This window comes from Sorex araneus, chromosome 2, assembly GCF_027595985.1.
Source record: "Sorex araneus isolate mSorAra2 chromosome 2, mSorAra2.pri, whole genome shotgun sequence".
In the NCBI taxonomy this organism is placed as follows: domain Eukaryota; kingdom Metazoa; phylum Chordata; class Mammalia; order Eulipotyphla; family Soricidae; genus Sorex; species Sorex araneus.
The window spans coordinates 197217761-197245753 of record NC_073303.1 but is presented as its reverse complement, the minus strand read 5'-3'; the positions used below and the strand labels follow the sequence as shown (position 1 = coordinate 197245753).

Sequence of the window (27993 nt, the reverse complement as noted above, 5' to 3'; positions counted from 1 at the left end):
CTCGAGAGATTCACAGGAACAAATGAAAGTGTTTATCTTTTATATTTTTTTGATGTTTTTGGTTTGGGTCACACTTGCTCATGCTCGGGGTTACTCCTGGCTGTGTACCTGGGAATCACTCCTGGAAGATTTGAGGGGCAGATGGGGTGCTGGGGGTCAAACCCAGGTTGGCCATGTGCAAGGCAGGTACTCTCCCCACTGTCCTGTCTCTCCAGGCCAAGGGAGAGTATTTTTGCAGACCAGAGAGATAGCCCCAGGGGCTGAGCGCTTGTAGCGCACGCATGAGGCTTAGGTTTGACTGGGAATATTTCCCCAGCACAGAACCTACTAGAGTAACCCCTGAACACAGCTGGTTTTGTTTGTTTTTTCTTTGTTTTGGGGGTTACACCAGGTCATGCTCAGGGATCACTCCTGGCTCTGCACTAAGGAACCTAACCACTGTGCCATTCTGGCCAAAAAAAACGCTTCTGAAACTGCCACTGAAATGACATCTTTTTTTTTTTTTTTTTTTAATTTATTTATTTTTAATTAGAGAATCACCGTGAGGGTACAGTTACAGATTTATACACTTTTGTGCTTATACTTCCCTCATACAAAGTTTGGAACCCATCCCTTCACCAGTGCCCATTCTCCACCACCCGTAAACCCAGTGTCCCTCCCACCCTCCCCAATCCCATCTCCCCCCCACCCCACCCTGCCACTGTGGCAAGGCATTCCCTTCTGTTTTGAAATGACATCTTGAGCCACACTCTCATTCCGTGAAAGTACTTTTCCGTTTGGGAGAAGAGGGGCCACTCCCAGCAGCGCTCTGGGGGCGCGGCAGGCCCAGGGCTCCAGCACACAAAGCTCGAGTGCCCGCCCTTGGCACCCTCCCCCCAGCACCTATGGACCTAGAGTGGGGGCATTCAGGCTTCCCTCATCCGGGTGCCGTGTCCTCCGGAGTCATGGCTGGCCTCATGGAGTCCCCTTTGTGGGGGGTGTGTTTGTGTGGGTATGTGTTGGTGCGGGGGTGTCCACAATACCACTGCAGAGCAGGTGTGTGGGTGTGTGTTGGGGATGGTTGTGGGTGTGTGTGTGTGGGTGTGGGTGTGTGGGTGTGTGTGTGTCCACAATACCACCGCAGAGCAGGTGTCTGCCGCCCTCCCAGGTGTGTGGGTGTGTGTTGGGGGTGGTTGTGGGTGTGTGTGTGTGTCCACAATACCACTGCAGAGCAGGTGTCTGCCGCCCTGCCGGGTGTGTGGGTGTGGTTGTGGGTGGGGGTGGGGGTGTGTGTCCACAATACCATGCAGAGCAGGTGTCTGCCACCCTGCCGGGTGTGTGGGTGTGTGTTGGGGGTGGTTGTGAGTGTGTGTGTGTGTGTGTGTGTGTGTGTGTGTGTGTCCACAATACCACTGCAGAGCAGGTGTCTGCCGCCCTGCCAGTGCCGCATGGTCTTTGCTCATGTTTTCTCCTTCCTGCCAGGCGGGGAAACGGCAGAAATGCCCGACATGTATCCACCCGGAGAGTATGACCTCGCGGGCTTTGCCGTGGGTGCCGTGGAGCGGGACCAGCAGCTCCCACGCCTGGACAGCATCGCCGAAGGGGACGTGGTGATCGGCATCGCGTCATCAGGCCTTCACAGCAACGGGTTCAGCCTGGTGAGGAAGATCGTGGCGAAGTCTGCCCTCCAGTACTCCTCTCCAGCACCCAGCGGCTGCGGGGCCCAGACCCTAGGTGAGCACACTCAGGTCACACGCCCCAGCATCGCCTGCCACAGGGACCTTCTACAAATGGAGGGTAACACAGAAAAGGGGGGAGGTTGAAATTAAGGGGGGAAACTCAGTGGCTGGGCTGGAGTGATCATGCAGCAGGTAGGCTGTTTGCCTTGCATGCAGCTAATCCAGATTCCATCCCCCGTTATCCCATGTGGTCCCCGCTTGCACCGCCAGGAGTAATCCCTGAGCACCTCTGGGTGTGATCTGAAGAGCAAAAAAAAACAATTCAGGGCCGGAGCGATAGTTCAGTCCCCAGCATCCCACATGGACCCCTGAGCCCACCAGGATTAATTTCTAAATGCAGAGCCAGGAGTAAGCACTGAGTATCACCAGGTATGACCCCAAAAAAGCAAATTTAAAAGAAAAAAATCCAGGCTGGAGAGATACTACAGTGAGTCAGATTCTTGCCTTGCATGTGCCCAACCCGGGTACAATCCCTGACATCCCATATGGTTCCCCGAGTACCGCCAGGAGGAATTCCTGGGTGCAGAGCCGGGGAGCCCCTGATCATCGCCAGGTATGGCCCCAAAGTAGAAAAAATAAAAGGCAACCAAAAACGTCCTGCTTGGACTTGCATAGGCCCCCAGTGTCCTGCCGCCTAGTTTCCAAGGAAATCCAGAGAGCGCCTCCCTTGAGCGCGCCCTGCCCCTCCTCCCGTCCCTGCCCCACACATGCTTCCCTGAGCACCATCAGAGCTGGGGGACCTTGTGCAAGGCCAGCACCCTACCTGCTCTCTCTCTCTCTCTCCGGCCCCCACAGGGGTTTCTGTGTATTTGTGCCTCAGTTGTCATCTTCCCCCTCCCGTCTCCAGGGGACTTGCTTCTGACGCCCACCAGAATCTACAGCCGCTCCCTGTTACCTGTCCTATGCTCCGGACGCGTCAAGGCCTTTGCCCATATTACCGGTGGGGGCTTGCTGGAGAACATCCCCCGAGTCCTCCCCTCGGCACTGGGAGTGCATTTAGGTAAGCTTGCCAACCTCGGCTGGGGGCGGGGGCAGAGCCATAGTACAGCAAGGAAGGCATTTTCCTTGCACGCGGCCAGCCGGGTTTGCTCCCAGCATCCCATATGGTCCCTGGAACCAGTTGTGGCCCACAAAACAAATATTCAGTGAACTACTTGGGGAAGAAATGCAATTACGGGAGAAATGTCTAAGGGCAAATAGTGCACATCAGATGGCGCAGGGAAAATTAGAAGCAGCAGGTGACTCCTTTCCCTTCTCTTTGTTGCTGCCATGACAGCAGTCACACCTGACCGTATGCTCACCGGCGGTCACCCCCTTTCGTTGTGGGGATCGTGGGCAGCACAGCTGCCGGACAGGGCTTGCCGTGTGTGGTGGCCCCACAGAGCATACAGGGCCTGACACCCACAAAGCACATGACGGTCCTGAGGAGAGTGGGGTGGCTTTGAAGGGTGGAGAGTGGGAGAGGCATGTGGAACAAGGGGAGAGGGAGGGTGCCGCCGAGGCAGGGGGCAGGGTGGAGAGAGGGAGAGGTGGCATGCACGCAGGGGTGAGGAGTTCCTGGAAGGGGAGAGAGAGGGTGCCGCCGAGGCAGGGGGCAGGGTGGAGAGGGGGAGGTGGCATACACGCAGGGGTGAGGAGTTCCTGGAAGGAGCAGGCACAGCAGCTCTCTCCCAGACAAATGGGGCTTGAGAGACGCTCCAGGGGTCAAGGGGCTGCTCTGCATGTTAGCCGACCCCACGTCACCCTGATAGCACTTGGGGTCCCCTGAGCACCTCCAGGAGTGATCCCTGAGCACCGCTGGGTCTGGCCCCAAAGCAGAAGCAAAGTGGGCTGCGTAGCTGGCGCAGCCCAGTGTGTTTCTGAGTTGGTCCAGAGGCAACATGGCAACGGAGGGCAGTGTGCCCCGCCTGGGGACTCAGGGAGTCGGTGACAGGGGGCGGAAAGTAAATCCAAACTCCGTCCTCAGGGACTATATTGGGGCAGGGGTGAAGACAGGCCCCTCACTGTGCTGTCAGGGACTCTGCCTGCTCTCAACGTCACCAACGTGTGGCCCGAGGGAGCAGAAGAGACAGCAGCAAATGGGTGCTTCTCCCAGTGAGGTCCTGGGGGCCCACTGAGGCAGCCAGCCAGGGTGGGGCTGAGGCGAGGAGGAAGTAACCGTCTGGCTGGAGGTGGGACCGAACGCTCACGATGCAGCTGGTTCTTCTCCCTCTGTTCAATGTGGGCTGGACATGAGCCTGAGAGGACACCGGGGACGGCACGTGCCTTCCACGTGGCCAGCCGTGGTTAGATCCCCGGCACCCCAGAGGGCCCCCAGAGCACTGTGTGGTGCAGCCCTAACCACCCCACAAAGAAGAGAGAAGTCAGGTCTCTGGAGTCGGGCTTCCGGGCTCAGGGCTCGTGTTGGGTGCTGCTACGGTCCAGGGTTGGGAATGCCCCGCCCGGGAGGAAAGGGGTGTGGGCTGGAGGGGAGGGCGGCCCGGGACCTAGTGCCCAGTGCAGGCCAAACTGAAAGCGAACTGCCCTCCAGTGAGGCTGAGCGGAACCTTCGTGAGTGTTGGCTTCTTCAGACCATTAGAACCCCAGGCCAGGGGCTGGAACCATAGTACGTAGGGCATTTGCCTTGCACGCGGCCGACCCAGGTTCGATCCCTGGCATCCCACATAGTCCCCCAAGCACCGCCAAGAGTAATTCCTGAGTGCAGAGCCAGGAATAACCCCTGTGAATGTGTGTGAATTCCCACCCACCCAAAAAAAAAAATTTATTTTTTTTTTAATTTACTTATTTTTAATTAGTGAACCACCGTGAGGGTACAGTTACAGATTTATACACTTTTGTGCTTATGCTTCCCTCATACAAAGTTCAGGAACCCATCCCTTCACCAGTGCCCATTCTCCACCACCAGTAAACCCAGCATCCCTCCCACCCTCCCCAATCCCATCTCCCCCCACCCCACCCTGCCACTGTGGCAGGGCATTCCCTTCTGTTCTCTCTCTCTAATTAGCTGTTGAGGTTTGCAATAAAGGTGTTGAGTGGCCACTGTGCTCAGTCTCTAGCCCTCATTCAGCCCGCAACTCCCTTCCCCCGCATGGCCTTCGACTACATTATAGTTGGTGATCCCTTCTCTGAGTTGCCCTTTCCCCAGAATGTGAGGTCAGCCTCCAAGCCATGGAGCCAACCTCCTGGTACTTATTTCTACAATTCTTGGGTGTTAGTCTCCCACTCTGTTATTCTATATGCCATAGATGAGTACAATCTTTCTATGTCTGTCTCTCTCTTTCTGACTCATTTCACTTAGCATGAAACTTTTCATGCCAATCCACTTAGATACAAAATTCATGACCTCCTTTTTTCTAACAGCTGCATAGTATTCCATTGTATAGATGTACCAAAGTTTCCTCAACCAGTCATCCGTTCTAGGGCACTCGGGTTTTTTCCAGATTCTGGCTATTGTAAACAGTGCTGCGATGAACATACATGTGCAGATGTCATTTCGATTATACTTTTTTGCCTCTCTGGGATATATTCCCAGCAGTGGTATTGCTGGGTCAAATGGGAGCTCAATATCTAATTGTTTGAGAATCTTCTATATTGTTTTCCAGAAGGGCTGAACCAGTCGGCATTCCCACCAGCAGTGTAGAAGGGTCCCTTTCTCCCCACATCCTCTCCAACAGCGGTTGCTTTTGTTCTTTTGGATGTGTGCTAGTCTCTGTGGTGTAAGGTGGTATCTCGTGGTTGTTTTGATCTGCATCTCTCTGATGATTAGTGATGTAGAGCACTTTTTCATGTGCCTTTTGGCCATTCGTATTTCTTCCTTGGTAAAGTTTCTGTTCATTTCTTCGAAAAACATTAAAAATTTTTAAAAAATAAAAAAAACAGGCCAGGGCCAGGGAGCAGGCAGAGGGGTGCAGACAGTTGCTCTGCGATGGCTGTGCTGGGGCACCCCCACCCTGAGCATCCGCCCACTGCGCCCTGCACTCCCTGCACATCCCACGGGGTCACCCCGGGGCACCGCCGGAGGCCTAGCCCGAGGCCACATTCCTGAGAGCTTTGACTTACACAGATGCCTGTGTCCCAGTAAAAAGGAAACTTAGTCGCCAAGCCCTGCCTCTGGGGTTTCTTCCTGGAATCCAACTTGGCACAGTCTTGAGCAAGGGCCTTGAAGCCGCAGCCCCTTCGCCTTCCCCCAGAACTGCTTGATCATTGCGTGGTTCTCACGGTCACCGCCTGCCCGACTACTCGGCGGATTGTTTGGTTAAAATGAGATGTGCTGCCCCTGTGAGACCTCAAGTTGCCACCCACAAATGAGACCTCTGGCTGCTTATTGAGCTGCTTATCAGCCAGGATCCCAGAGACTCAGAAACAAAGCTCGGAACACAGCAGCTTTGGGCAGAAATCCCTCTAAGTTTAATTATTGAAACCTCAGTATTCCAAAATCACGCGGCCGCAATAACGGCCGCACATCATTACATGCAGCTCATAATTAGCAATAGAAAACAAATTGTCTAATGTTGCCTCTTTGGCAGATCTGAGTATTGGGGTAAAATTCCAAATAATAATGGTGGGTTTGGTGTCAAAATGTTGAATGTAATCAAAGTAGATAGAGTGTAACGTGGAAATCATATGCTACACAAGTAGGGGGAGCATGCTCAGAAGACCCAAAATTTTTTTTTTTTTTGCTTTTTGGGTCACACCTGGCGATGCACAGGGGTTATTCATGGCTCTGTGCTCAGGGGACCATATGGGATGCTGGGATTTGAACCCGGGTCGGCCGTGTGCAAGGCAAACGCCCTACCCGCTGTGCTATCTCTCCAGCCCCCCAAAATTTTTTTTTAAGGAGTATTTGATTCCCCCCCCCTTCCCAAATAGATGTACCACTACTTGGTTGGCTGTTGCCGTGGTCTTTGGGGTGGGGGTTTGGGCCACACTTGGCTGCTGGGGGCTACTTTGGCTCAGGTGTTTCTCCTTGCAGTGCTCGGGGGCAATGCAGCGTAGGTTATCAAACCTGGACCTCCTGCGCGCAAGGCAGGACCCCTGAGCTCTTTCTCCAGCCCTTCACTGTTGACTATTAACCACTGAGAGCACAGTGGGTAAATCTTTTGATCTCAGATTTTAAGTGGACATTTGGGGCTGGAGCGATAGCACAGCAGGGAGGGCTTTTGCCTTGCACGCGGCCAACCCGGGTTCAATTCCCAGCATCCCATAGGGTCCCCCGAGCACTGCCAGGAGTAATTCCTGAGTGCAGAGCCAGGAGTCATCCCTGAGCATTGCCGGGTGTGACCCAAAAAGCAAACAAAAACAATAAAGTGGGCATTTACCAAGTAGTAGCTAATGGAATTAAATCTCATAGGGTGGTAGGCTCATAGACATGTGATGCCTTTTATAAGTTATACATAAACTCCAGGCCCCGAGAGAGGGCTCCGACAGCTGAGTGCCTGCTTTGCTTGTGGGAGACTCGGTTCACGCCCCAGAACCACACGGGCCTTAGCAGAGCCAGGAGTGACCTCAGAGCACTGCCAGGTGCCCCCCCTCCCAGCCCCCCAAAAACGATAAAGAAGGCTTTTGGGTTTGGGGGGCTTTTGTGTTTTTACCTCACCCAACAGTGCTCAAGACTTACTCCTGGCTCTGCACTCAGGGACCACATCTGGTTGGGTTGTGGGGTTCCAGGGATTGAACTCCGGTCAGCCATTTGCCAGGCAAACACCCTCCCCAGTTTGCTGTCAACTCCAGCCCCTAAACTTCTTATATGGCATATCTGACCCTGACTGTGGCCTCGTCCCCGGGTGCATTTTCATCCTGCTTCACCCCAGCTACCCAGCATGCCAGCCAAACTGGAACTGAGCCACTGGTACCGCGAGTCAATTCAGAGACTTCTAAAACCCCAACTGATGCAGCCCAAAACTCCAGCTGATTGTGAATACTGGCCACTGGGCCCAGCGAAACCTTTTTTATTTTTAGGGGGTAGTGGGGAGGTTTGGGTCACGCCCAGCTCAGGGATTACTCAAGGCTCTGTACTCAGGAATTATTCCTGGCAGTGCTCAGGGGACCATATGGGATGTCAGAGATTGAACCCGGGTCTGCCACGTGCAAAGCAAATGCCCTCCCTGCTGTCCTATTGCTCCAAAAGTCTTCTTAATGTCTAGTACAGGTGGATCAAAAAACACTTCTGGAACGCCAGTTTATGATTGTATCCCTGCATACAATACTGTGGCTTGCAGAGAATTTCCTTATTTTGTACTTTCACTATTTTCATCCTTTGTACAAAATGGTGGGTAACTTAATTCACCTCCTGTGCCCACTGCAGATGCCCGGGCCTGGAGGATCCCTGCGATCTTCTCCTGGTTGCAGAGGGAAGGACGCATCTCAGAGGAGGAGATGGCCAGGACCTTTAACTGTGGCATCGGGGCTGCCCTCGTGGTGTCCGAGGACCAGGCACAGCAGATCATTCAGGAGCTTGAGAAGCAGCAGGAAGAAGCCTGGGTGATCGGCAAGGTGGTGGCCTGTCCGGAAGGTAATTGCTCCTCGAATAGTACTCTGAGGGCAAAGACTTTTAAGGAGAATGGGGCCCCACCCATCCCTCACGCCAGAGAAGGGGTCCCAGCCACTGCCGTCCAGACAGCACTTGACCGGTGTGGGGAGAGCGAGCCTGTGAACAACCAGCTCAGAGAGAGAAGAGGGGAGCAGAGGGGGGACACGGTCTACCAGTGTCCTGCATGACCCTGTGGTGCCCGCGCTCTCTTAGCCAGCGTCTGTCTCGCCCGGTCCAGAAGCCCTCTCTGGTTCCCTGGGAGCATGTCCTAGTGCCAGCGGCCTGCTTTGTGGCTCTCGCCTTCCGCCCGAGGCACCCTTACGGGCATCTGGGACTGGCGGGGCCCACGTGGGCAGTGCGGGGGAAAGCCTTGCCCGCCTCAGTAGCAGAGGGCCTGTCGGCCGCAGCTTTCTCTGTGCACGTTTCACCATGGTTCCCAGCAGGGCTCCAGAGCCCGTGGCCTTCTCTTTCTCAGCATCTGAGAGCAAGTCCTGGAGTGGCCTGGCTTGGCTCTCACGCCTGCTCACAACCCAGAGGCCCCAGGCCCTGTCGTGGACGGAGATTTGGGGGCGAGGGGGCCGGATCCCAGGCAGCTGTAGTCACATGAGTCACTGCACTCACGGCAGCAGTGATGCACTGTAGCTGGAGTTGAAGGCGACCGTGGATAATGCCGGGACGGGCGTCTGCACCAGCTCTGCCCACAAAGAGTGGACCTGCAGAGTGTGGACCTGCAAAGTGTGGCGTTCCACGGTCTCCATAAATTGCTTTGTCTGCATTGTGCTATGACTGTGTGCTCACAGTTGTTTGAAATGCAGGTTCTCCTCCTGTGACGGTCAAGCACCTGATTGAAGCCATGGACATGAACAGCACTGCATCAGGAAATGGGGCCTTGGTGGGGAATGGCACCCTGAGACCTGACAAGGCCAGAGTGGCTGTCCTGATCTCGGGGACAGGTGAGCCGAGCCTTCAGCCAGAGCTGTCGGTGTTCTCTTCCTTTCCCGACCCTCCCAGGAGCCCTTGGGTCTGAGGGCCCCTCAGTGGCAGGGCTGGGTAGGGGAATCACAGAGGAGTCCCGGAGTGTGGCCTTCCTGGCTCTTTCCATCCCCCTGGAGTAGGAGGCAGCTCCCAAGGGAACAGGTAGCAGACAGAGAGAGAGAAACTGTGGGCTGGAGCCATAGTAGAGCGTTTGCCTGCATCTGCCAACCCAGGTTCCATCACCACCCCCAAGCCCTGCCAGCAGTAATCCCTGGGCACAGCCAGGTCTAACCCCCCTCTCAAAAAAGGGAGGAAGGGATCAGAGCAATAGTACAGCATGTAGGGCGCATGCCTTGCATACAGCCAATCCAGATTCAATCCCCAGCATCCCGTATGGTCCCCCAGCATGACCATGAGTGGTTCCTGAGCACAAGGCCAGGAGTAAGCCCTGAGCACCGCCAGGTGTGACCCAGAAAAACAGAGACAGAGAAACTAGAAAAAATTAGGAAGCATGGAGATTCCAACTTTGGCATGAACGCTTTGCAGTTGGAAGATCTTTAAAGGGTCAAGGTTTTCTCTCTTGTTAACTACACCAAGCGTGAGGGTTTGTGCTTGATCCTACTGGGTAGCAGGGTGACAGCCGGGGACGATCCAGAGCCATTGTGAGATGTCCGCGCACAAAGTAGCATCAGCAGGATTCCCAGTAGACAAATCTGTGCTGCACCTCAGTCCTGGCTCTTCTGCTCTGTTTTTCTAGAAGGGAAGAAGCTTCCCAGCAGTGCTCAGGAGCCCGGCAGCCTCCTGGTCAGTTCCTGGGCGGTGCTGCTGGGGAATCTGTTGGCCCTGGGGCCTCTAGCATGCAAGGCCTGCGCCGCGCCCCTCTGCGAGACCTCCCCACTCCTGCTTTTCATCCTGTATCCCGAGAGGGCCGGGGCTTAGAGCCTCGCATTTTCTGCCAGTCTTGAGCAATTTTGGCCTTTCCTCGGTCAGAATTGTCACCTGCTGTGCAGGAGTCTGACAATAGAAAGAGAGCACCATCTTTTAGCAGCAGTCTGAGCTTCACGATTTTTCTCCCTTTTTCAGGGTCAAACCTCCAAGCTCTCATAGACAGTACCCAGGAGCCAAGGAGCTCTGCGGAAATCGTCGTGGTCATCTCCAACAAAGCCGCCGTGGCCGGGTTAGAGAAAGCGGAAAGAGCCGGGATTCCCACCCGAGTAAGTTCCTGGGGCAAGGGGTGCTACACTTGCTTATGTGTCTTTGGAAGGAAGTTGTGATCTGTGTAAAGGTTTGAGCTTTAACTCGTATTTTCATAATTCATTAAAAAGAGTGGTGCTTGGGGCTGGAGCAATAGTACAGCAGGTAGGGCGTTTGCCTTGCACGCGGCCGACCCGGGTTCGATCCTCAGCATCCCATATGGTCCCCTGAGCACCGCCAGGAGTAATTCCTGAGTGCAGAGCCAGGAGTAACCCCTGTGCATCACCAGGTGTGACCCAAAAAAGCAAAAAAAAAAGTGGTGCTTTCTGGGTCTGCAGAGATAGCACTCGCCTTGCATGCTGCCAATCTGGGTTCAGCCCCGGCATCCCATATGGTCCCCCAAGCACCACCAGGAGAAAGTCCTGAGCATTGCAGCCTCCCAATAGCTCTGAGAGCTTGAGGACTTACCCTAAAAAAAGGGAGAACAACAGCAGAACTCAGACTGCTGCAGAAATGATGGTGTTCTCTTGTTACAGGTAGTCAGTCATAAATCCTATAAAACACGGGAACTATTTGACAGTGCGGTCGACCAAATCCTCCAAGAATTCTCTGTAGATTTAGTCTGTCTTGCTGGATTCATGAGAATTTTATCTGGCCACTTTGTCCAGAAATGGAACGGTAAGTGTGACTAGTTTGGCACTGTACTGGGACATTGAACGTGGTCTCTGGGGGTCAGCGCACTGCTTTGCTCCCAGGAAGGGAGTCCCTGAATGCCCAGACGGACACTGTCGTCAGCAAACATGGTCTCTCGTGCTGTTGCCTCCTTGTGCAAAAGTTTTGAGTGTCTCCGGTGTCCTTGGCTGTGTGTGCATTTGGCCAGTCTGGGACAGGCAGACATAAAGCCCACGGAAATCAGCAGTCTGACATCTGGGCCACGGCCATGGCACTGCGTGGCTAGGAGTCACTTCCTCTCAGAGTGCCGTGGCCAGAGTCCATTCTTGCTCGCCTGTGTCCGCCATCCCGTGGCTGCAGGTGCCAGCCCCGCTGTCACTCAGGGGCCTGCTGCCACCAGGGCCTCCCTGGCTGAGACCCCGTTTCCTCCCACCGCCTTTTTCTCCACCCTTCTCTGGGGGGACCCCTGCTTTCATCCACTCCTCATTCAGAGCAGGACACAGTGAAGTCCTCTGACGGAACATGCAGCAGGTTTTTAATTCTGCTACTGGGGGCTAGAGAGATAAGCAAGTTTGCCTTCCACACCCAGGTTCGATCCTCGGCATCCCATAGGTCCCCCCCGGCATCATCAGGAGTGATCCCAGAGTGCAGAGCCGGGAGAAACCCCTAAGCACCGCCAGGCATGGCCCAAAAGCCAAAAGAATAAATAAATTCTGACACAGATGCTGTGGTTCACTTCTAGGGAAATTGCTCAACATCCACCCATCCCTGCTCCCATCTTTCAAGGGCTCGAATGCCCATGAGCAAGCGCTGGCGGCCGGAGTCACAGTCACCGGCTGTACGGTGCACTTTGTCGCGGTGAGTACCTGTTTCCTCGGAGCACTGTGGGGTGAGCACCGTGCGGGCTGGAAGGTAAAGGGGCACCCTTCTGCTTCCTCTTCCAGGAAGACGTAGATGCCGGGCAGATCATCTTACAGGAAGCTGTGGCCGTGGAGAGAGCGGACACAGTGGAGACGCTGTCGGAAAGAGTGAAGCTAGCAGAACACAAAGTATTCCCTGCAGCCCTGCAGCTGGTGGCCAGCGGGACGGTGCGGCTCGGGGACAACGGCAAGATCTGCTGGACGAAGGAGAAGCAAGCCTCCTGATTCAGAAACGGGGCCGGTGCTGGGCGGAGTCTGCCTGTCGGCCCCGAGAACCTGGGGCCAGAGAGATAAGGCGCCTGCGCAGCCTCCGCCAACCCTGGCTCCAATCCCTCAGCACATAGGGTCCCCCGAGCACCGCCAGGGATCATTCCTGAGCACTGCCTGTTACAGACACACACATTGGGTGGGGGGTGGGGATGGGGGTTGGGGCATAGTATTTGAACTCCATAAAATGACCTCCCCAGAGCAAAGGGTGTTTAGGACTTGGGTTTGATTTGGTTTGAACATTTTCATCTTGGGGCCACACCCAGCGATGCCTGGCTCTGTACTCGGGATTCCTCCCTGACAAGGCCCAGTGTGTGGTGCTGGAACCAAATCTGGGCCCGCCACATCCACGGCAAGTGCCCTCCTGCTGTACTCTCTCCTGCCCAGGACTTGGTTTTATGAATTGTTCAGTTTCAGCTTCTCTATGTCTAATTCCCTGGGAGCCATCTGGTGTCTCCATTACACCCTAATCTTCATAAAAGGTCACGTTTTGTAGCTTCCTACAACATTTTTTTTTCCTGATTTGGGGGTCACAACCCACAATGCTCAGGGTTTACTCCTGGCAGTGTTCCTGGGACCATATGGGGTACCCGAGGTCAAACCCAGGTGGGCTGTGTGCATGGCAAACCCTCACAAACCTTCTGTACTACTGCTCCAGCCCCTCTTTTTACATTTCTAATGCAGCAATGAAAAAATAAATTCCATTTAAGTTTTGTGTTTTGGCTTTAGTGACTCATCTGGGGAGATGGTTCAAAGGCCGGTGTACATGTTTCTCGTGTGGGATCCCCAAGTCCAGTCTCTGGCACCGTATAGACTCCAATTACCACCAGGAGCAACCCCTGAACTACAGAAGTGGCTGGGTCAAGACGTATTGCAGGGGTAGGGCACGTGCTACTCATCCTTGACTTGGATTGGAGATTTGGCGTCTAAAAAATTTTTAAAACCGGGGGCTGGAGTGATAGTAGAGGGGGTGTACAAGGCCAGCCCAGCTTTGATGCCCAGCATCACATATGCCCCCTGGCCAGCCCAGCTTTGATGCCCAGCATCACATATGCCCCCTTGCCAGGTATGGCCCAAAAATCAAACTGTTTAAATAGAGGATTCAGGGGCCAGAGAGCTAGCACAACAGGTAAGGTGCTTGCCTTACGCAGCCTGACCAATATGATCCCCAGCATCCCATATGGTCCCCTGAGCACCGCCAGGGGTAATTCCTGAGTTACAGAGCCAGGAGTAACCCCTGAGCATCACTAGGTGTGGCCAAAACCAAAGGGGAACATTTTTTTAAACGGCCTCATCCCTCCTGTGGCTGCTTCTGAAGATCTGATGAGACCCAGAGTGTGCACAGGACTCCGCACTGCCCTTGGGGATGCCAGCGCCACAGCAACACAGGGAACTGCACTCAGCAAGCTGAGCATGGGACACCACTGCCAAGGGGCAGGCACCACAACCAGATATGCCTCAACCATGTGAGGCACCTGTGTGGCCAGCGATAAAGCGGGGGCAGGGGAGTGGGGGCAGCAAGCTACGTGCACTTGGCATGTCCAGTGTTCTCTCTGACTTTCAAACTCCCTTGTTCAGCGCTTTATAGCCATGTAGAATTCCATTCACCTTGAGCCAAATAAGTTAGCTAAGTGCTTACTCCACAGTGATAGTACAGCAATGAGGGCCCTTGCCATGCATGCGACAGAGCCAGTTTGATCCCCGGCACCTCATATGGTCTCCAGAGTCCTCCAGGAGGGATTCCTGAGCGCAGAGCAAGAATAAACTGAGCACTGCTAGATGTGACCCCAAAACAAAATTAAGACTTGTTTGGAGGGTAACCACTATCACAGTGGTGCTCAGGGCCATGATTAGAAGTTTGGGGGGACCATATGTGGTGCCAGGATTCAAACCAGTCACCGCGTCCTACAAGGCAAGCACCTTAACCTTGTAGAGCACCTTGGCCCCAAGACTTGCCTTTTTATTACCTTTTTTTCTCTGACCAATGTTCTCATTTGTTTCTGGGTATTTGGGTTTACTTTGCTTTGGGGCCATACCCAGGGGTGCTTAGGGCTTACTCTTGGTTCTGCCCTCAGCATTCGCTCCTGATGGGCTGACCATATAGGGTGCCAGAGATTGGGTTGGACTCTTGCAAGGCAGATGCACTGTGCTGTACTGTTGACCCCACAAAGTCCAAGAAACCGACTGGAAAGGGGCGGTGAGAGCGTCGGTACCCACAGGCATGGCTACAGTGCACCCCTAGAGTCCACGGGCTCCAGCTCCTGATCTGGGCACTCAGCAGTTGTTTGCTCCCACGAACCATGCCACCATGCCAACAGCTGGACTCACCAACTTGGGACAGGTCACACCAAGATACAATCTGCTGAAAATTCAGGTATGGGGAGTTTGTGACTGAAATCTCCAGGCTTTCTTGGGATTGGCATGGGATACCTCCCCGCACCTCCAGCCCCCTCGTTTGTCTTCAGTTACTTGTTCTCTAATCTTTGAAGAGCTCACCAGCCAATTTGAGGAAGGTACTGCCTCTTCTACATATTGTCTTAGTTCTGATTTGAATTACACCTTTTCTAGTTCCCGACCATAACTGAATGCCATGAACTTATGTCTGAGGATCTGTGTTCCTCGTGCTTTGAAGTATTAAATATTCCTCTATTGAAAATTTATTACCCAGATTTTAGTTGTAATTACCCTTTGAATGATGAACAGCTGTGCATTTATATCACTGGAGATTTTAGGGCCTTAAGAGATAAAGACGCTTGCTTTGTACATGACTGATTCAGATTCACTCTTCTGCATCACATATGGTCCTGAGCACCACTGGGTATGCCCAATATTCAATCTCTAGATGGGTTAAAGAGTTTAATTGAGCTCTAGATTCAAACACAGAACATAAAGCATACTACCCCTGTGTTAATGAGTAAATGCATGTGACTGGATCCCTATTGTTGTTTTGAAGAGCTAAGAATAATTCTGGGTCCAGGCCTGGTAGACAAAGGTTAGCATTTATTTCTGACTTTCTCCCAATCAGAAAACCTGTTGAAATTCAGTGTTCATGGTTGAAGAAACTTTGGTACATCTATACAATGGAATACTGTGCAGCTGTTAGGAAAAATGAGGTCATGAATTTTGCATATAAAGTGGATCAGCATGGAAAGTATCATGCTAAGTGAAATGAGTCAGAAAGAGAGAGACAGACATAGAAAGATTGCACCTATCGTTTCAATCAAGAAAGCCTGACCATCCAGAAATGTATTTCCCTTATCTGGGAACTAAATCATGCTTATAGATAAAATTTAAAAAGGTTCAGAGAGACTTGTATTAGCATGCATGCTCACCTAACAGCTCCTAAATAAAATAGGACAGGTTGAAAAAAAAAGGGGTAAACCAATACTATGAAGACATTAATTACTGAAGAAAATTAAAATGCCAGGAAACAATTTTTTTAAATTCTAACCTAAGAAATAAAAAGGAATACATAATTAAAAAAAAAAAAAGATTGCACTCATCTGTGGAATACAGAATAACAGAGTAGGAGACTAACAGCCAAGAATGGTAGAAATAAGTACCAGGAGGTTGGCTCCATGGCTTGGAGGCTGGCCTCACATTCTGGGGAGAGGGCAACTCAGTGAAGGGAACACCAAGTAAAATGTGGTCGGAGGCCATGCAGGGGAAGGGTGATGCGTGCCGAATGTAGACTAGAGACCAAACACAATGGCTACTCAACACCTTTATTGCAAACCACAACACCTAATTAGAGAGAGAGAGAACAAAAGGGAATACCCTGCCACAGTGGCAGGGTGGGGTGGGGGCAGATGGGACTGGGGAGGTGGGAGGGATGCTGGATTTACTGGTGGTGGAGAATGGGCACTGGTGAAGGGATGGGTTCTCGAACTTTGTATAAGGGAAACATGAACACAAAAATGTATAAATCTGTAACTGTACCCTCACGGTGATTCACTAATTAAAAATAAATAAATTTTTTAAAAAATTCAGTGTTCATCCAACGAATGCATCTTAAGCAAAAAGTCCAGACTGGATATAACTGGAGTGTGTCAAGGATGGTGGTCGCACGAGATGTTGAAGGACATTATCCCACAAGCCACAGGGCCCTGTACCATAAGAACAGACCACATGTACCTCTAGATGCCAAATACTTCCAGAAAGTAGTTGCCAAAAAAAAGAAAAGAAAGTAGTTGCAGATAAAGGAAGAATCAAAATGTGTGAAATAAATCCAGGGTGGCCAGAAGCAACAAAGCTGCAAAGAGTAGGGAATGGTCAGTGAAAGGACAAAGGGCTTAAAGGGCTTCCTGCCATGTAGCTCTAGAGCCATCGGAGGATTGGAGGGTTCTTGGGAAGTGTTGAGTGTGAGTTGCCATTGCTGTACATACAAAGCAGATACATGTATTTAAGGGGAAGGAGACAGTGGGGTTCGACCTGAGTTCGATTCCCTGGCACTCATGTTCCCTGAACATCACCGGGTGGCCCATGTAATCCCCACACGGAATTCTCAGACTCTTGCCTTGAACCACACTCAGTTTGCCAAATATCTCAATGGAACCCTGAGGGCCACCACAGGACCTCTTGGGAAGACAAAAAAAGTGTTGCAAGCGAGCAGTCATTTAAGTGACAGGACAGGAATTTTTTTTTTTTTTCTATTTGGGTCACACCCAGCGATACTAATGGGTTCCTCCTGGCTCTGCACTAGGAAGAATCACTCCTGGTGGTGCTCGGGGGACCATATGATGCTGGGAATCGAACCCGGGTCAGCCGCATGCAAGGCAAACACCCTCCCCGCTGTGCTATCGCCCCAGCCCCAAGACTGGTAGCTTCGTGTCCACTGTGTGGAAGGAGGTTAACAGCAGCTGAACACGTGTGAGTTCCCAGATGGAGACCAAATGTCCTGGAGAGGAATTTCACCATTTCTACAAGATTCTGTTACCTGCTGTGCGCTGGCTTGTTTCTTCACTTGGCGTTAACTGCTGTACAGAGTTACGTCATCTCCAGCACAGCACTGAATTCTACCATAATAGAGTATAATAACTAGGATAGGCTAGTCCATCCTCACATGGCCACCAGAAGTTTCCTGGCTATGCTAACCGATCATTTACAGAGCCACAAACATGCCCCAGAGTACAGTCTGACGCGTGTGTCTCAGGGTTACCCATCCAAGCTCAGTCCCGCTCTGGGGGCCACCTGCTAATTATCAGGTGCTGTTCACGCCAGGAGCCAGGAGGAACCCCTGAGCATCGCCGGGTGTGACCCAAAAAGCAAAAAAAAAAAAAAAGATTCCAGTCCTGTCACTTAAATGACTGCTCGCCTGCAACACACTGTTTTTGTCAGGTGCCCTGCAGTGTTGCAGACCACCAGGGACAATCTGAAAGGTTTGGGACCTCCGCCCAGTGGGTTGCAGGGGACCACATGGGGTTCCAGGGATTGTTGGCCACATGCAAGGCAAGAGCTCTACCCACTGTACTATCTCTCCGGCCCTCCCAGGCAGGAACCGATTAGCTAAGCAAGGGGTACTTTCACAACTAGGGGTTCAGGGAGGTCAGGAACGTACTGGTGGATTGTCACAGACCAGCTCCCACTCTCCCACGGTGGCTCAGCACCCCCGATGACAAAGGTCCAGCTTCCTTACCAAAGGACAGATGTAACCATAAGAAGCTTCTGGAAGAGTAATCAAAATCAGCAGGGGCAGGGGGAGTTAGTTTCTGCGTTTGGCATATTACCCAGTAGTGCTGAGGGTACTCCCAGACACGCCGAGGACCACACGGTGCTGGGGTTTGAATCGCCTTCCTCACGCAGAGGGCTCCCGCCATTTGGGCCATTTCCTGGCCCTGGAAGTCAAGATCTCGGTTGCAATGTTTGGCAACTTCGAATAGCTTCGTTCTTCTATTCAAGAGACTCCCACTTGGCCTGAGTGATATACAGCAGTGAGGGCATGTACCGTGCATGCAGCTGACCGAGCTTCCATCCCCAGCGTCCCACATGGTCCTGAGCACTGCCAGGAGGAACCCCTGAGCACCACCCGATGTGGCCTAAAAAACAAAACATTTTTAAGATTTTTTTTTTAAAAAAAAGACTCCCACTTAATGGAGAAATTGCAAGAATAATACAAATCCTCCTAACCAGACTTTCTCCAGATTTTTCCAATTAGCATTTCACTTTCTGCGCTTTATTCTTTGCTCTCTCATTCTCTTCTTGCTCCTTTGTCCTACGAAGGCACTTATTTCTGAATTGTTAGAAAATAATTTGCGGACATCACAACTCTTTGCCCATAAATATTTTCATGTGTGTTTCCTAAAAGCAAGGACAGAACCAGACGTTCTTTGTGGCTACCGCCCAGAGCAGATAATGAGTGGTCAGGGAAAGAACAGAAAGTGCTTTTTTATTTTACTGAATAGAAAAACATTCCCAGCTTATTTTCTGTTCCATTCTCTTCTGCCAGCACAGAAACCAACTCTTCCCAGTCCCCTGCTCCAAGTTTAATAGATTTAGTTTTGCTTCTAAAATATCTGACAGGGGCTGGAGGGATAGCACAGCGGGGAGGGTGTTTGCCTTGCACGTGGCCGACCCGGGTTCGATTCCCAGCATCCCATATGGTCCCCTGAGCACCACCAGGAGTAATTCCTGAGTGCAGAGCCAGGAGTAACCCCTGAGCATCACCGGGTGTGATCCAAAAAGAAAAAAAAACAATAATAATAAAATAAAATATCTGATAGTGGGGGACTGGAGAGATAATACAGCAGGTTCAGCATTTGCCTTACATGTGGCCGACCTGGTTTCAATCCAAGCATCCCATATGGTTCCCTGAGCACTGCCAGGAGTTAAGTCCAAACCCAGGAGTAAGCCCTGAACCAGGAGTAGCTCTAAGCACCACAGGGTGTGGCTCCAAACAGAAAGCCCCATGACCATTAACAAGTATATATAATAAGAAAACTAGGCCAGCGGCTGGAGCCATAGTACAGCAGGTAGGGTGCTGGCCTTGCACATGGCTGACCTGACTTTGATCCCTGGCATCCAATATGGTTCCCCAGCACCGCTAAGAGTGATTCCTGAGTGTACAGCCAGGAGTAACCCCTGAGTATCACTGGGTGTGACCCAAAAAGGAAAAAGAAAAGAAAGAAAGAAAACTAGGCCAGGAGCCAGAGCAATAGTACAGCAAGTAGGGCACTTGCCTTGCACGCGGCCGGTCTGGGTTCAATCCTCAGCATCCTATATGGTCCCCATGTGTAGAGAAGACCATGATATAATTCTTGAATGCAGAGACAGGAGTAAAGGCGTAATCCCTGAGCACCATCAGATGTGGCAAAAAATAAAAGCAAAAATTAAAAATTGAGCCAGATGGAGTGAGGGGGATGGGGTGGGGAGCTGGAGGGATACTGGGATCATTTGTGGTGGAGAATGGGCACTGGCGGAGGGATGGATACTTAAGCACTGTATGACTGAAACACAAGCATGAAAAGTTGTAAGTCTGTAACTGTACCTCACGGTGATTCACTAGTAAAATTTAAAAAAATATTGGGGCCAGGGGCTGGAGCATTAGCACAGCGGGTAGGGCGTTTACCTTGCACGCAGCTGACCCGGGTTCAATTCCCAGCATCCCATATGGTCCCCTGAGCACCGCTAGGGGTAATTCCTGAGTGCATGAGCCAGGAATAACCCCTGTGCATTGCCGGGTGTGACCCAAAAAGAAAATAAAAAATGGGGCCAGAGGGGGCTGGAGGGATAGCACAGCAGATAGGGTGTTTGCCTTGCATGCGGCTGACCCGGGTTTGATTCCCAGCATCCCATATGGTCCCCTGAGCACCGCCAGGGGTAATTCCTGAGTGCAGAGCCAGGAGTGACCACTGTGCATCACTGGGTATGACCCAAAAAAGAAAAAAAAAATTGGGGCCAGAGAGATAGCACAGCAGGTAGGTTGCTTGCCTTGAATGTGGATGCCGCAAGTTCAATCTCCAGGATTCCATGTGGTCCTCCATCACCACCAGGAGTGATCCCTGCGCAGAGTCAAGAATAAGCCTTGACACTGCCAGGAGCAATTCCTGAGTGCAAAGCCAGGAGTAACCCCTGAGCATCGCTGGGTATGACCCAAAAAGCAAAAAAAAAAAAAAGAAGAAGAAGAAGCCTTGAGCATAATTGCATGTGGCAAAAAATAAATTAAGAACCATAAAAAAATATAAAGCTCTTTCTATAAAAACCTTTTTTTGGGGGAGAGCGGGGATGGGGGTGGGGGCACTGAATGACAACCAGTGATGGTCAGGGCTTACTCCAGGCTCTGCACCCGGGACTAGCTCCTGCTGGTGTTCAGGAAACCACATGGGATGCTGGCAGCATGCAAAGGAAGTACCTGACCCACTGTACTATCACTCCGGCCCCAACATAAAGCTTTTGGAAGAGTAAAAAAACTTTTAGGGGGTTGAAGAGATAGTACAGTGGGTAAAGTGCTTGCCTGGCATGCAGTTGACCTGGGTTTGATCCTTGGAATCCTATGATTCCCCAAGCACCACCAGAAGTGATCCCTAAGGAAAGAGCCAGAAGTAAGCCCTTAGCAGAGCTAGGTGTATCCCATAAATCAAAGGGTAAAATAGTAACTTTGGGGGCTGGAGAGATAATATAGCAGAGAAGGTACTTGCCCTTTATACCTAACCCAGGTTCAATCCCTAGTATCCCGTATGGTCCCTCAAGTACCACTGGGAGTAATTCATGAGTTCAGAGCCAGTTGTAACCCCTGAGCATTGCCAGTTGTGGCCCTAAAACCAGATAAATAAACAAACAAAAAAAAATCCCTTTTTTTCCCCTGGCTTTTGAACCACACTCATTGGTTCTAAGGGGTTATTCCTGGTTCTGACTTAGGGATCACTCTTGGTGGGCTCATGGAACCATATGGGGTACTGCATGCAAGGCAAATGCCCTACCCACTGTACTATCACTCCAGCACCCCTAAATTTTGGGGGATGAAGGGGAAAGTTGGCCACACCCAGCAGTGCTCTGGGCTCACACCTGGCTCTGTGCTCACCACTTCTGGTGGTGCTCAGGGGACAATAGGCAGTGCCAGGGATTGAACTGGGATCACCAGCATGTAAGAAAACATCTTAACGGGGCTGGAGCAATAGCACAGCGGGTAGGGCGTTTGCCTTGCACGAGGCCGACCCTGGTTCAATTCCCAGCATCCCATATGGTCCCCTGAGCACCGCCAGGAGTAACTCCTGAGAGCATGAGCCAGGAGTAACCCCTGTGCATTGTCGGGTGTGACCCAAAAAAAGCAAAAAAAAAAAGAAAAGAAAGAAAGAAGGAAAACCACCTTAACCCCTACACTATGTCTCTCTGGTCTCTACCTGAAGCTCTCTACCTTGTCCAGTGAAAGCAAATTGAGAGGGGAGGAGAGAAGAGAGCGTATATGAGGCGGTACCAGGATCTGAAGCTTCAAAAGCTGTCCTTAACCAACATGACTGACACGCGTGGTTTGAGGATGCAGCTAAACTCACAGTCAGTCTTCAGGGAAGTGCAAGTTTGGTTGCCATGGCAGCACAACTCAATAGCATCACAGCGACTTCTCTGCACAGATGGATGCAAACAGAGACCCCCACTTGCTCTCGAAAAAAGTGTAAAATGAAAGCAGAGAGTACAAAGCAGTTGCTTTTGTATGCCAAGCTGCTTGTAGCAGCTCAGGAAATATTTCAAATATGTATAAGATAAAGAATTTAGTAGAGGGGCTCAAGTAACTTCTGAGAACTGTCAGGTGTGGCTTAAAGACAAACAGCAACAAAAAGAATTTCTTAGAAACTAAAATATGATTAGCACTACCATATCCCACTCACTCAGGAAACAAATGATTGATTAGGTACATTGATTAGGGTGTATTGACTGGGTACATTAAGTACATTCCTGTGAACTGTCTAATCTTCTCTTTTGTTTTGTGGGGGAAATTGTTTCCAAATGCTCCATTCTGAAAGCATAGAACTGTGGGGGGCAGGGAGGGGGTTGTGTTGTTTCCGAACTAGGAGATGGCACAGACTCCCAATGAATAGTCTCTCATTTAAAACCAATCCCAAGGCTAGGGAGAGTATTTAAAAGAGCCGGGTACCCAAACTGCCACCCAGTTAAAAAGCTACTCCAGCCTTACCTCCCAATAAAAATACTGAATGCCCTGAACAAACACCATGACCTCTTAGCACCTGTATTGCAAACCATAATGCACAAAAGGAACAGGAGAGAGAGCAAGAAGGAAAGTGCCTGCCATAGAGGGAGGCTGGGGGTGGGGGTGGTGGTGGGGGGGGTGGGGGTGGGGAAACGAGGGACATTGGTGGTGGGAAATGTGCACTGGTGGAGGGGTGGGCACTGGATCATTGTATGACTTGCTTTTTACGAACAGCTTTGCAATGGTCTTTTGCACGGATATTCAATTTAAAACATTTTTTCAAAAAAGCAACGTGGAGGGGCTGGAGTGATAGCAGAGCAAGTAGGGCGTCTGCCTTGCATGCGGCCGACCCGGGTTCGAATCCCAGCATCCCAAATGGTCCCCTGAGCACTGCCAGGAGTAATTCCTGAGTGCATGAGCCAGGAGTGACCCCTGTGCATCGCCGGGTGTGACCCAAAAGGCAAAAAAAAAAAAAAAAAAAAAAGGCAACGTGGAATCCATGCCCACTTCAATCAGCTTAATCAGTAGCTGAATAAATAGCAGTACTCCTATATTTAAAAGAAAAAATTAAAAATAAGAAAAAAAGAGTGCGGTACATGCTTTGCATACAGAAGCCACAGGCTTGGTCCCTAGTACCTAGCTACACCCAGCTGGGAGTAGCCCCCAAGCACCACTAGGGATATTCCCAATATAGCACTGTAGCACTGTTGTAGCACTATCGTCCCGTTGTTCATTGATTTGCTCGAGGGGGCACCAGTAACGTCTCCATTGTGAGGCTTGTTGTTACTGTTTTTGGCATATCGAATACACCACGGGTAGCTTGCCAGGCTCTGCTGTGCGGGCGAGATACTCTCAGTGGCTTGCCGGGCTCTCCGAGAGGGATGGAGGAATCGAACTCGGGTTGGCCACATGCAAGGCAAATGCCCTACCCACTGCGCTATCGCTTCTTTCGGCTAAGATCAAGTGTAGTATCAATATACAAAACAAAATTAAAATTTGGCCAGAGAGGGCTGGAGAGAGTGCACAGCGGGGAGGGTACTTGCCTTGCATGCAGCCAACCCAGGTTCAATCCCGGCATCCCCTGTGGTCCCCGAAAGCACCACCAGGACTAATTCCTGACTGTATAACAAGGAGAGACCTTTGAGCACAGCTGGGTGTAGCCCCCACACGCCCCAAATATTTAGCCAGAGATATTAACTCACACTTGAGACTGACACATGACACAAAGAACAAAATCAACCAGTGCTGGCAAGGATGTTTGGGAAAAAAGGCCTTTATTCCCGGCTCCTGGGAATGTTGACTGATCCAGTCTTTTTGGAAGGCATCATGAACATTCCTCAAAAACCAAGGAATTAAGCTTCCAGCATTAGAATTCCAGTAATTCCACTTCTCGGAATCTACCCCAAGGGCCCAGAAAATCAATTCAGAAAAGATATTTCCACATTCATTGCAGCACTAATCACAACAAATTACAACAAAAAATCCCAGGCCAGAGGGATAGTACCAAGGGTAGGGCGTTTGCCTTGCACGTGGCCAACCCAGGTTCGAATCCCGGCATATGCCTCCCCCACCCCCCCATCCCCGCCCAGCATCGTCAGGAGTAATTCCTGAGTGCAGAGCCAGGAGAAACCCATGAGCATCACTAGGTGTGACCCCCCCCCAAAAAAAAAAAGAAAAAAGAAGAAAACCCCAAGTGTCCAAGAACAGGTGACTAGATAAAGAAACTATGGTATATATACCCAACAAAATACTTCTGGACTGTAAGAAAAGACAAAATTACATAATTTGCTGCTATGTGGATGGCTCTGGAGAGTATCATGCTGAATGACATTAGTCAGAGGAAAGGGACAGTCACAGAATGATCTTTCTCACAATAAGGGATATATATATAAGAAAAAAAAACATAGTAGGGGGACAACAAATACCCAAAGGCAGCTGAAACCGAACTGGCCCTCCGGAGGACGTTCCCCACGGGCGAGAGGGAGGGACATCGGGGCAGTGGTGGAGGGAGGCCGACTGTCTGGTAGAGCATCTGACGCTCGGATGTTTCATGCACGAAACGCTGCCATTAGTGGTACTGTAAAGCACAGCGCCTAACAGAAAATGGCTAAAAAGAATAGTGGGCCCTGGACTGGAGACACAGTACAGCGGGCAGGGTGCTAGCCTGGCATCCCGTATGGTCCCCTGAGCCCTGCCGGGAGTAATTCCTGAACACAGCGCCAGGAGTAACCCTTGAGCACTGCCCGTATGACCTCAAAACGAACAATGAGCCGGAGAGACAGAACAAAGATGAAAGAACTCGGGGCTGGAGCAATAGCACAGCAGGGAGGGCGTTTGCCTTGCACGCGGCCAACCCGGGTTCGATTCCCAGCATCCCATATGGTCCCCTGAGCACCGCCAGGAGCAATTCCTGAGTGCAGAGCCAGGAATAACCCCTGTGCATCGCCAGGTGTGACCCAAAAAAAGCAAAAAAAAAAAAAAAAAAAATGAAAGAACTCGCCTTACAGGCGGCTGTCCCACCAAATCCAGTTCCTTCCTAGGCCACCGCCAGGAGTGATTCCTGAGCACAGAGACACAGAGGCACCTGAGCACCTGTCCCCTGTTGCCCTGGGTGTGCCCTGCCCCCCCCCGCCCCCGCCCCCACCCCACCCCACCCCACGGGGAGCTGGCAGAAAGCACTGAGCCAGCTGAGCTTGGTACGTGGAAGCTCCAGCTCCCACCCCTGCACAGCTCGGTCCCCTGAGCACTGCTGGGCACAACCCCCAGGCTGCAGGCGTCCCCTCCAAATGTAATACGACAGTCACTCTGTATACTGTATACTTAAGTTTCCTCTACATCCCAACTGAAAAATCCAAGCAAAAAATAAGATTTTTGTGGAAAATGAGAAATGGAGATTGATTCAGACACGTTGATTTGAATTCAGGGTGCCATCAGTCCCCCCCCAAAGACTCAGACTTTCCCCAAAGAGGCCTTTTCCAGGAAATGTCACTGGTGTGTACCCCTAAAGGTCCATCAAGTGCCGGTGGCCTGGGGGAATCCGTCTCTGAGACTCAGAAAGCAGCTGGTTTTCAGTTTAGCTGAAGCCCTGGAGCCAGAGATACTGCTCTGGACCCTGCCTCAGGCCCTTTGCTCGGCTGGCCAGAGAATGAACACTGCAGGGGGGAGGCAAGCCCCTTTATGGCCTAGAAGAATGTAGTTTGGCAGATACTGGCCAGAGACAAGGTTATCAGAGAACACAGACAACAGGATGGCTTTACTGGGGGAGGCACCTTGTTGAAGAGCTTACTGGCTAACGCACATTGTGTAATTCTCAAAAAAAAAAACTCCTGAGCTTGTGGCAACTGTTTCATCACATGTGAAAAAGAGGAAATTGCAGCACGCAGAGCATGTCAAGAATGACCAAGTACTTAGCACAGCACAGTGTCTGGTAGAAAGTAAGTGCTCAGCGCATATTCAGCATATTCAGTACTGACACTCTTAATTTTACCAAGACACAGGGAAGTATCCTGTCGTAAGCACCAAAGAGGGGACAGAGAGATAGTGCAGGGTGAAAGGATTTGCCTAGCTTGCAGCCAAGCCCAGTTTGAACTCCCCGCACTGAATATGGTCCCCAGAGCCAGGAGTAAGCCGCACGCACCACGGATGTTGGCCCCAAACACCCCACCCATCTCCCCAAAAGAACACAACTTAAAAGAGGGCTGGAGAAATAGTACAGTGGTAGGGAGCTTCTCTTGCACACCGCTGACCCAGGTTCAACCCCCCAGCACCCATATGGTCCCCAAGCACTGTCAAGAGTGATTACTGAGCCCACAGTCAGAAATAACCCATGAGCACGGCCAGGTACTGTTCCCCAACACAGAAGAAAGGGAAGGGAAGAAAAGGGAAGAGAAGGGGATGGGGGCGGTAGGGAGGGGAGGGGAGGGAAGCGGAGGGGAGGGGAGGAGGGGAGTAAGAAAAAAGAGGCCATGGATCCCGGCATCTCACTTCTAGGTATTTAAAGTGCCTTGCTCCACCTCCGGAGTCCCAGCAAGCCAGAGGGCTGGGAGCTGCAGTGACTAGGGTGCTTCCAACTTGGTCTTATCCCTGGCACCAAATGGTCCCAGTAGCATCAAGGGGTACAGTCCTAGAAGGTCTTTAGCATGACTGAAGTATCCCAAGTGATACCATCCTTGAACCCTGGCACTGAACCACCAGCCTTTTTGGCTGAGAATCCTCAGCACTGGTTGGGAGAAACCCCACCGCCCCCCCCCCAAATAATAAAAACAACCCCCAACAAACTGGGGTCAGAGAGATAGTACAGGGATTAAAGCACTGGCCTTGCACGAGGCCGACCTTAGTTCAAGCCCCAGCACCAAAACAGGTCCCTGGAGAATCACCAGGAGTGAGCACAGAGGCTGGAGTCAGTTCTGAACACTGCCAGATATGGTACCCCCAAAACTAAAACAACCAAAAAAGTAACACAGCAGGATCTAGAGGGTCCCACTGTGCAACATACGCCCAGGGCTGACTTCGGTCCTACTGGGTGTGAACCAACACCACCCTAGGGGCTTGGAGCCTGTCTATTAGGGGAGGCCCTAATAAAGGGGGGTAGGGGGGAAAATCAGGACACATGCACGCTGGAAGAATTGGATATACCCAAGGGAATTTTTTTTTTCTGTTTGGGTCACACCCAAGCGATGCACAGGGTTCCTCCTGGCTCTGCACTCAGGAATCACTCCTGGCAGTGCTCAGGGGACCATATGGGATGCTGGGAATCGAACCTGGGTCGGCTGTGTGCAAAGGCAAACGCCCTACCCGCTGTGCTATCGCTCCAGTCCCCTACCCAAGGGAATTTTTTTTTTCTTTTTGGGTCACACCCAGCGACGCTCAGGGGTTCCTCCTGACTGCACTCAGGAATTACTCCTGGCAGTGCTCAGGGGACCATATGGGATGCTGAGAATCGAGGCATGCAAGGCAAACACCGTACCCGCTGTGCTATCGCGCCAGTCCCCTACCCAAGGTAATTTTTTTGTGTTTGGGGGCCACAAAAAACTCCAAGCCTCTCTCTGCCACACTCACGTTGAGTATTCTAACTATTTTCAATTTCTTCCCCTTCCCTTTTTTCGGTCATTTATGAAAGCACTGGAGGTCGCACACACTTCGTTGCGGAATCATCTTCCTCAGACTCCCACCCATCAAGACTTCAAGACCCCCAGCCGAGGGCCAGAGCGATTGCATAGCGGGGAGGGCGTTTGCCGTGCACGCGGCCGATCCGGGTCCGATCCCCAGCCTCATGTCGCCCGAGCACTGTGAGGAGTAATTTCTGAGTTCAAAGTCAGGAGCAACCCATAGCTGGGTGTGACCTAAAAAGTGAAAGAAAAAAGAAAGGAAAGACCCTTGGCGAGCGCTCTGACCACACCCTCCGGACCCTGACCCCCAGGACGCCACACGTGCCGCGGCGCCATCTTGGCGGCCCCGCGCCTTCGGGAGGGCGCGCGCCACACTTCCCGGAACACCACCACCACCCGCCCCGCCACACTTCCGGGAAAACTACATCTCCCACAATCCCGTTCGGCCTATCTCCTTCCGCTGCGGGGGGCA

At 51.6% G+C, this 27993-nt stretch overlaps 1 protein-coding gene across 3 annotated transcripts in view; it reads left to right on the top strand.

Moving 5' to 3' along the window:
• Positions 1-12988, top strand: part of GART (phosphoribosylglycinamide formyltransferase, phosphoribosylglycinamide synthetase, phosphoribosylaminoimidazole synthetase) — a 38228-nt gene extending 25240 nt beyond the window's left edge. For all 3 annotated transcript variants that reach the window (XM_055128226.1, XM_055128227.1, XM_055128228.1), the window contains 8 exons: positions 1462-1713; positions 2566-2718; positions 8023-8229; positions 9063-9200; positions 10306-10436; positions 10953-11094; positions 11831-11946; positions 12033-12988. In XM_055128226.1, the coding sequence (XP_054984201.1) occupies positions 1462-1713; positions 2566-2718; positions 8023-8229; positions 9063-9200; positions 10306-10436; positions 10953-11094; positions 11831-11946; positions 12033-12233 (1340 nt within the window). In that variant the 3' untranslated portion in view covers positions 12234-12988. The remainder of the gene's footprint in view (positions 1-1461; positions 1714-2565; positions 2719-8022; positions 8230-9062; positions 9201-10305; positions 10437-10952; positions 11095-11830; positions 11947-12032) is intronic.
• Positions 12989-27993: the final 15005 nt, after the last annotated feature.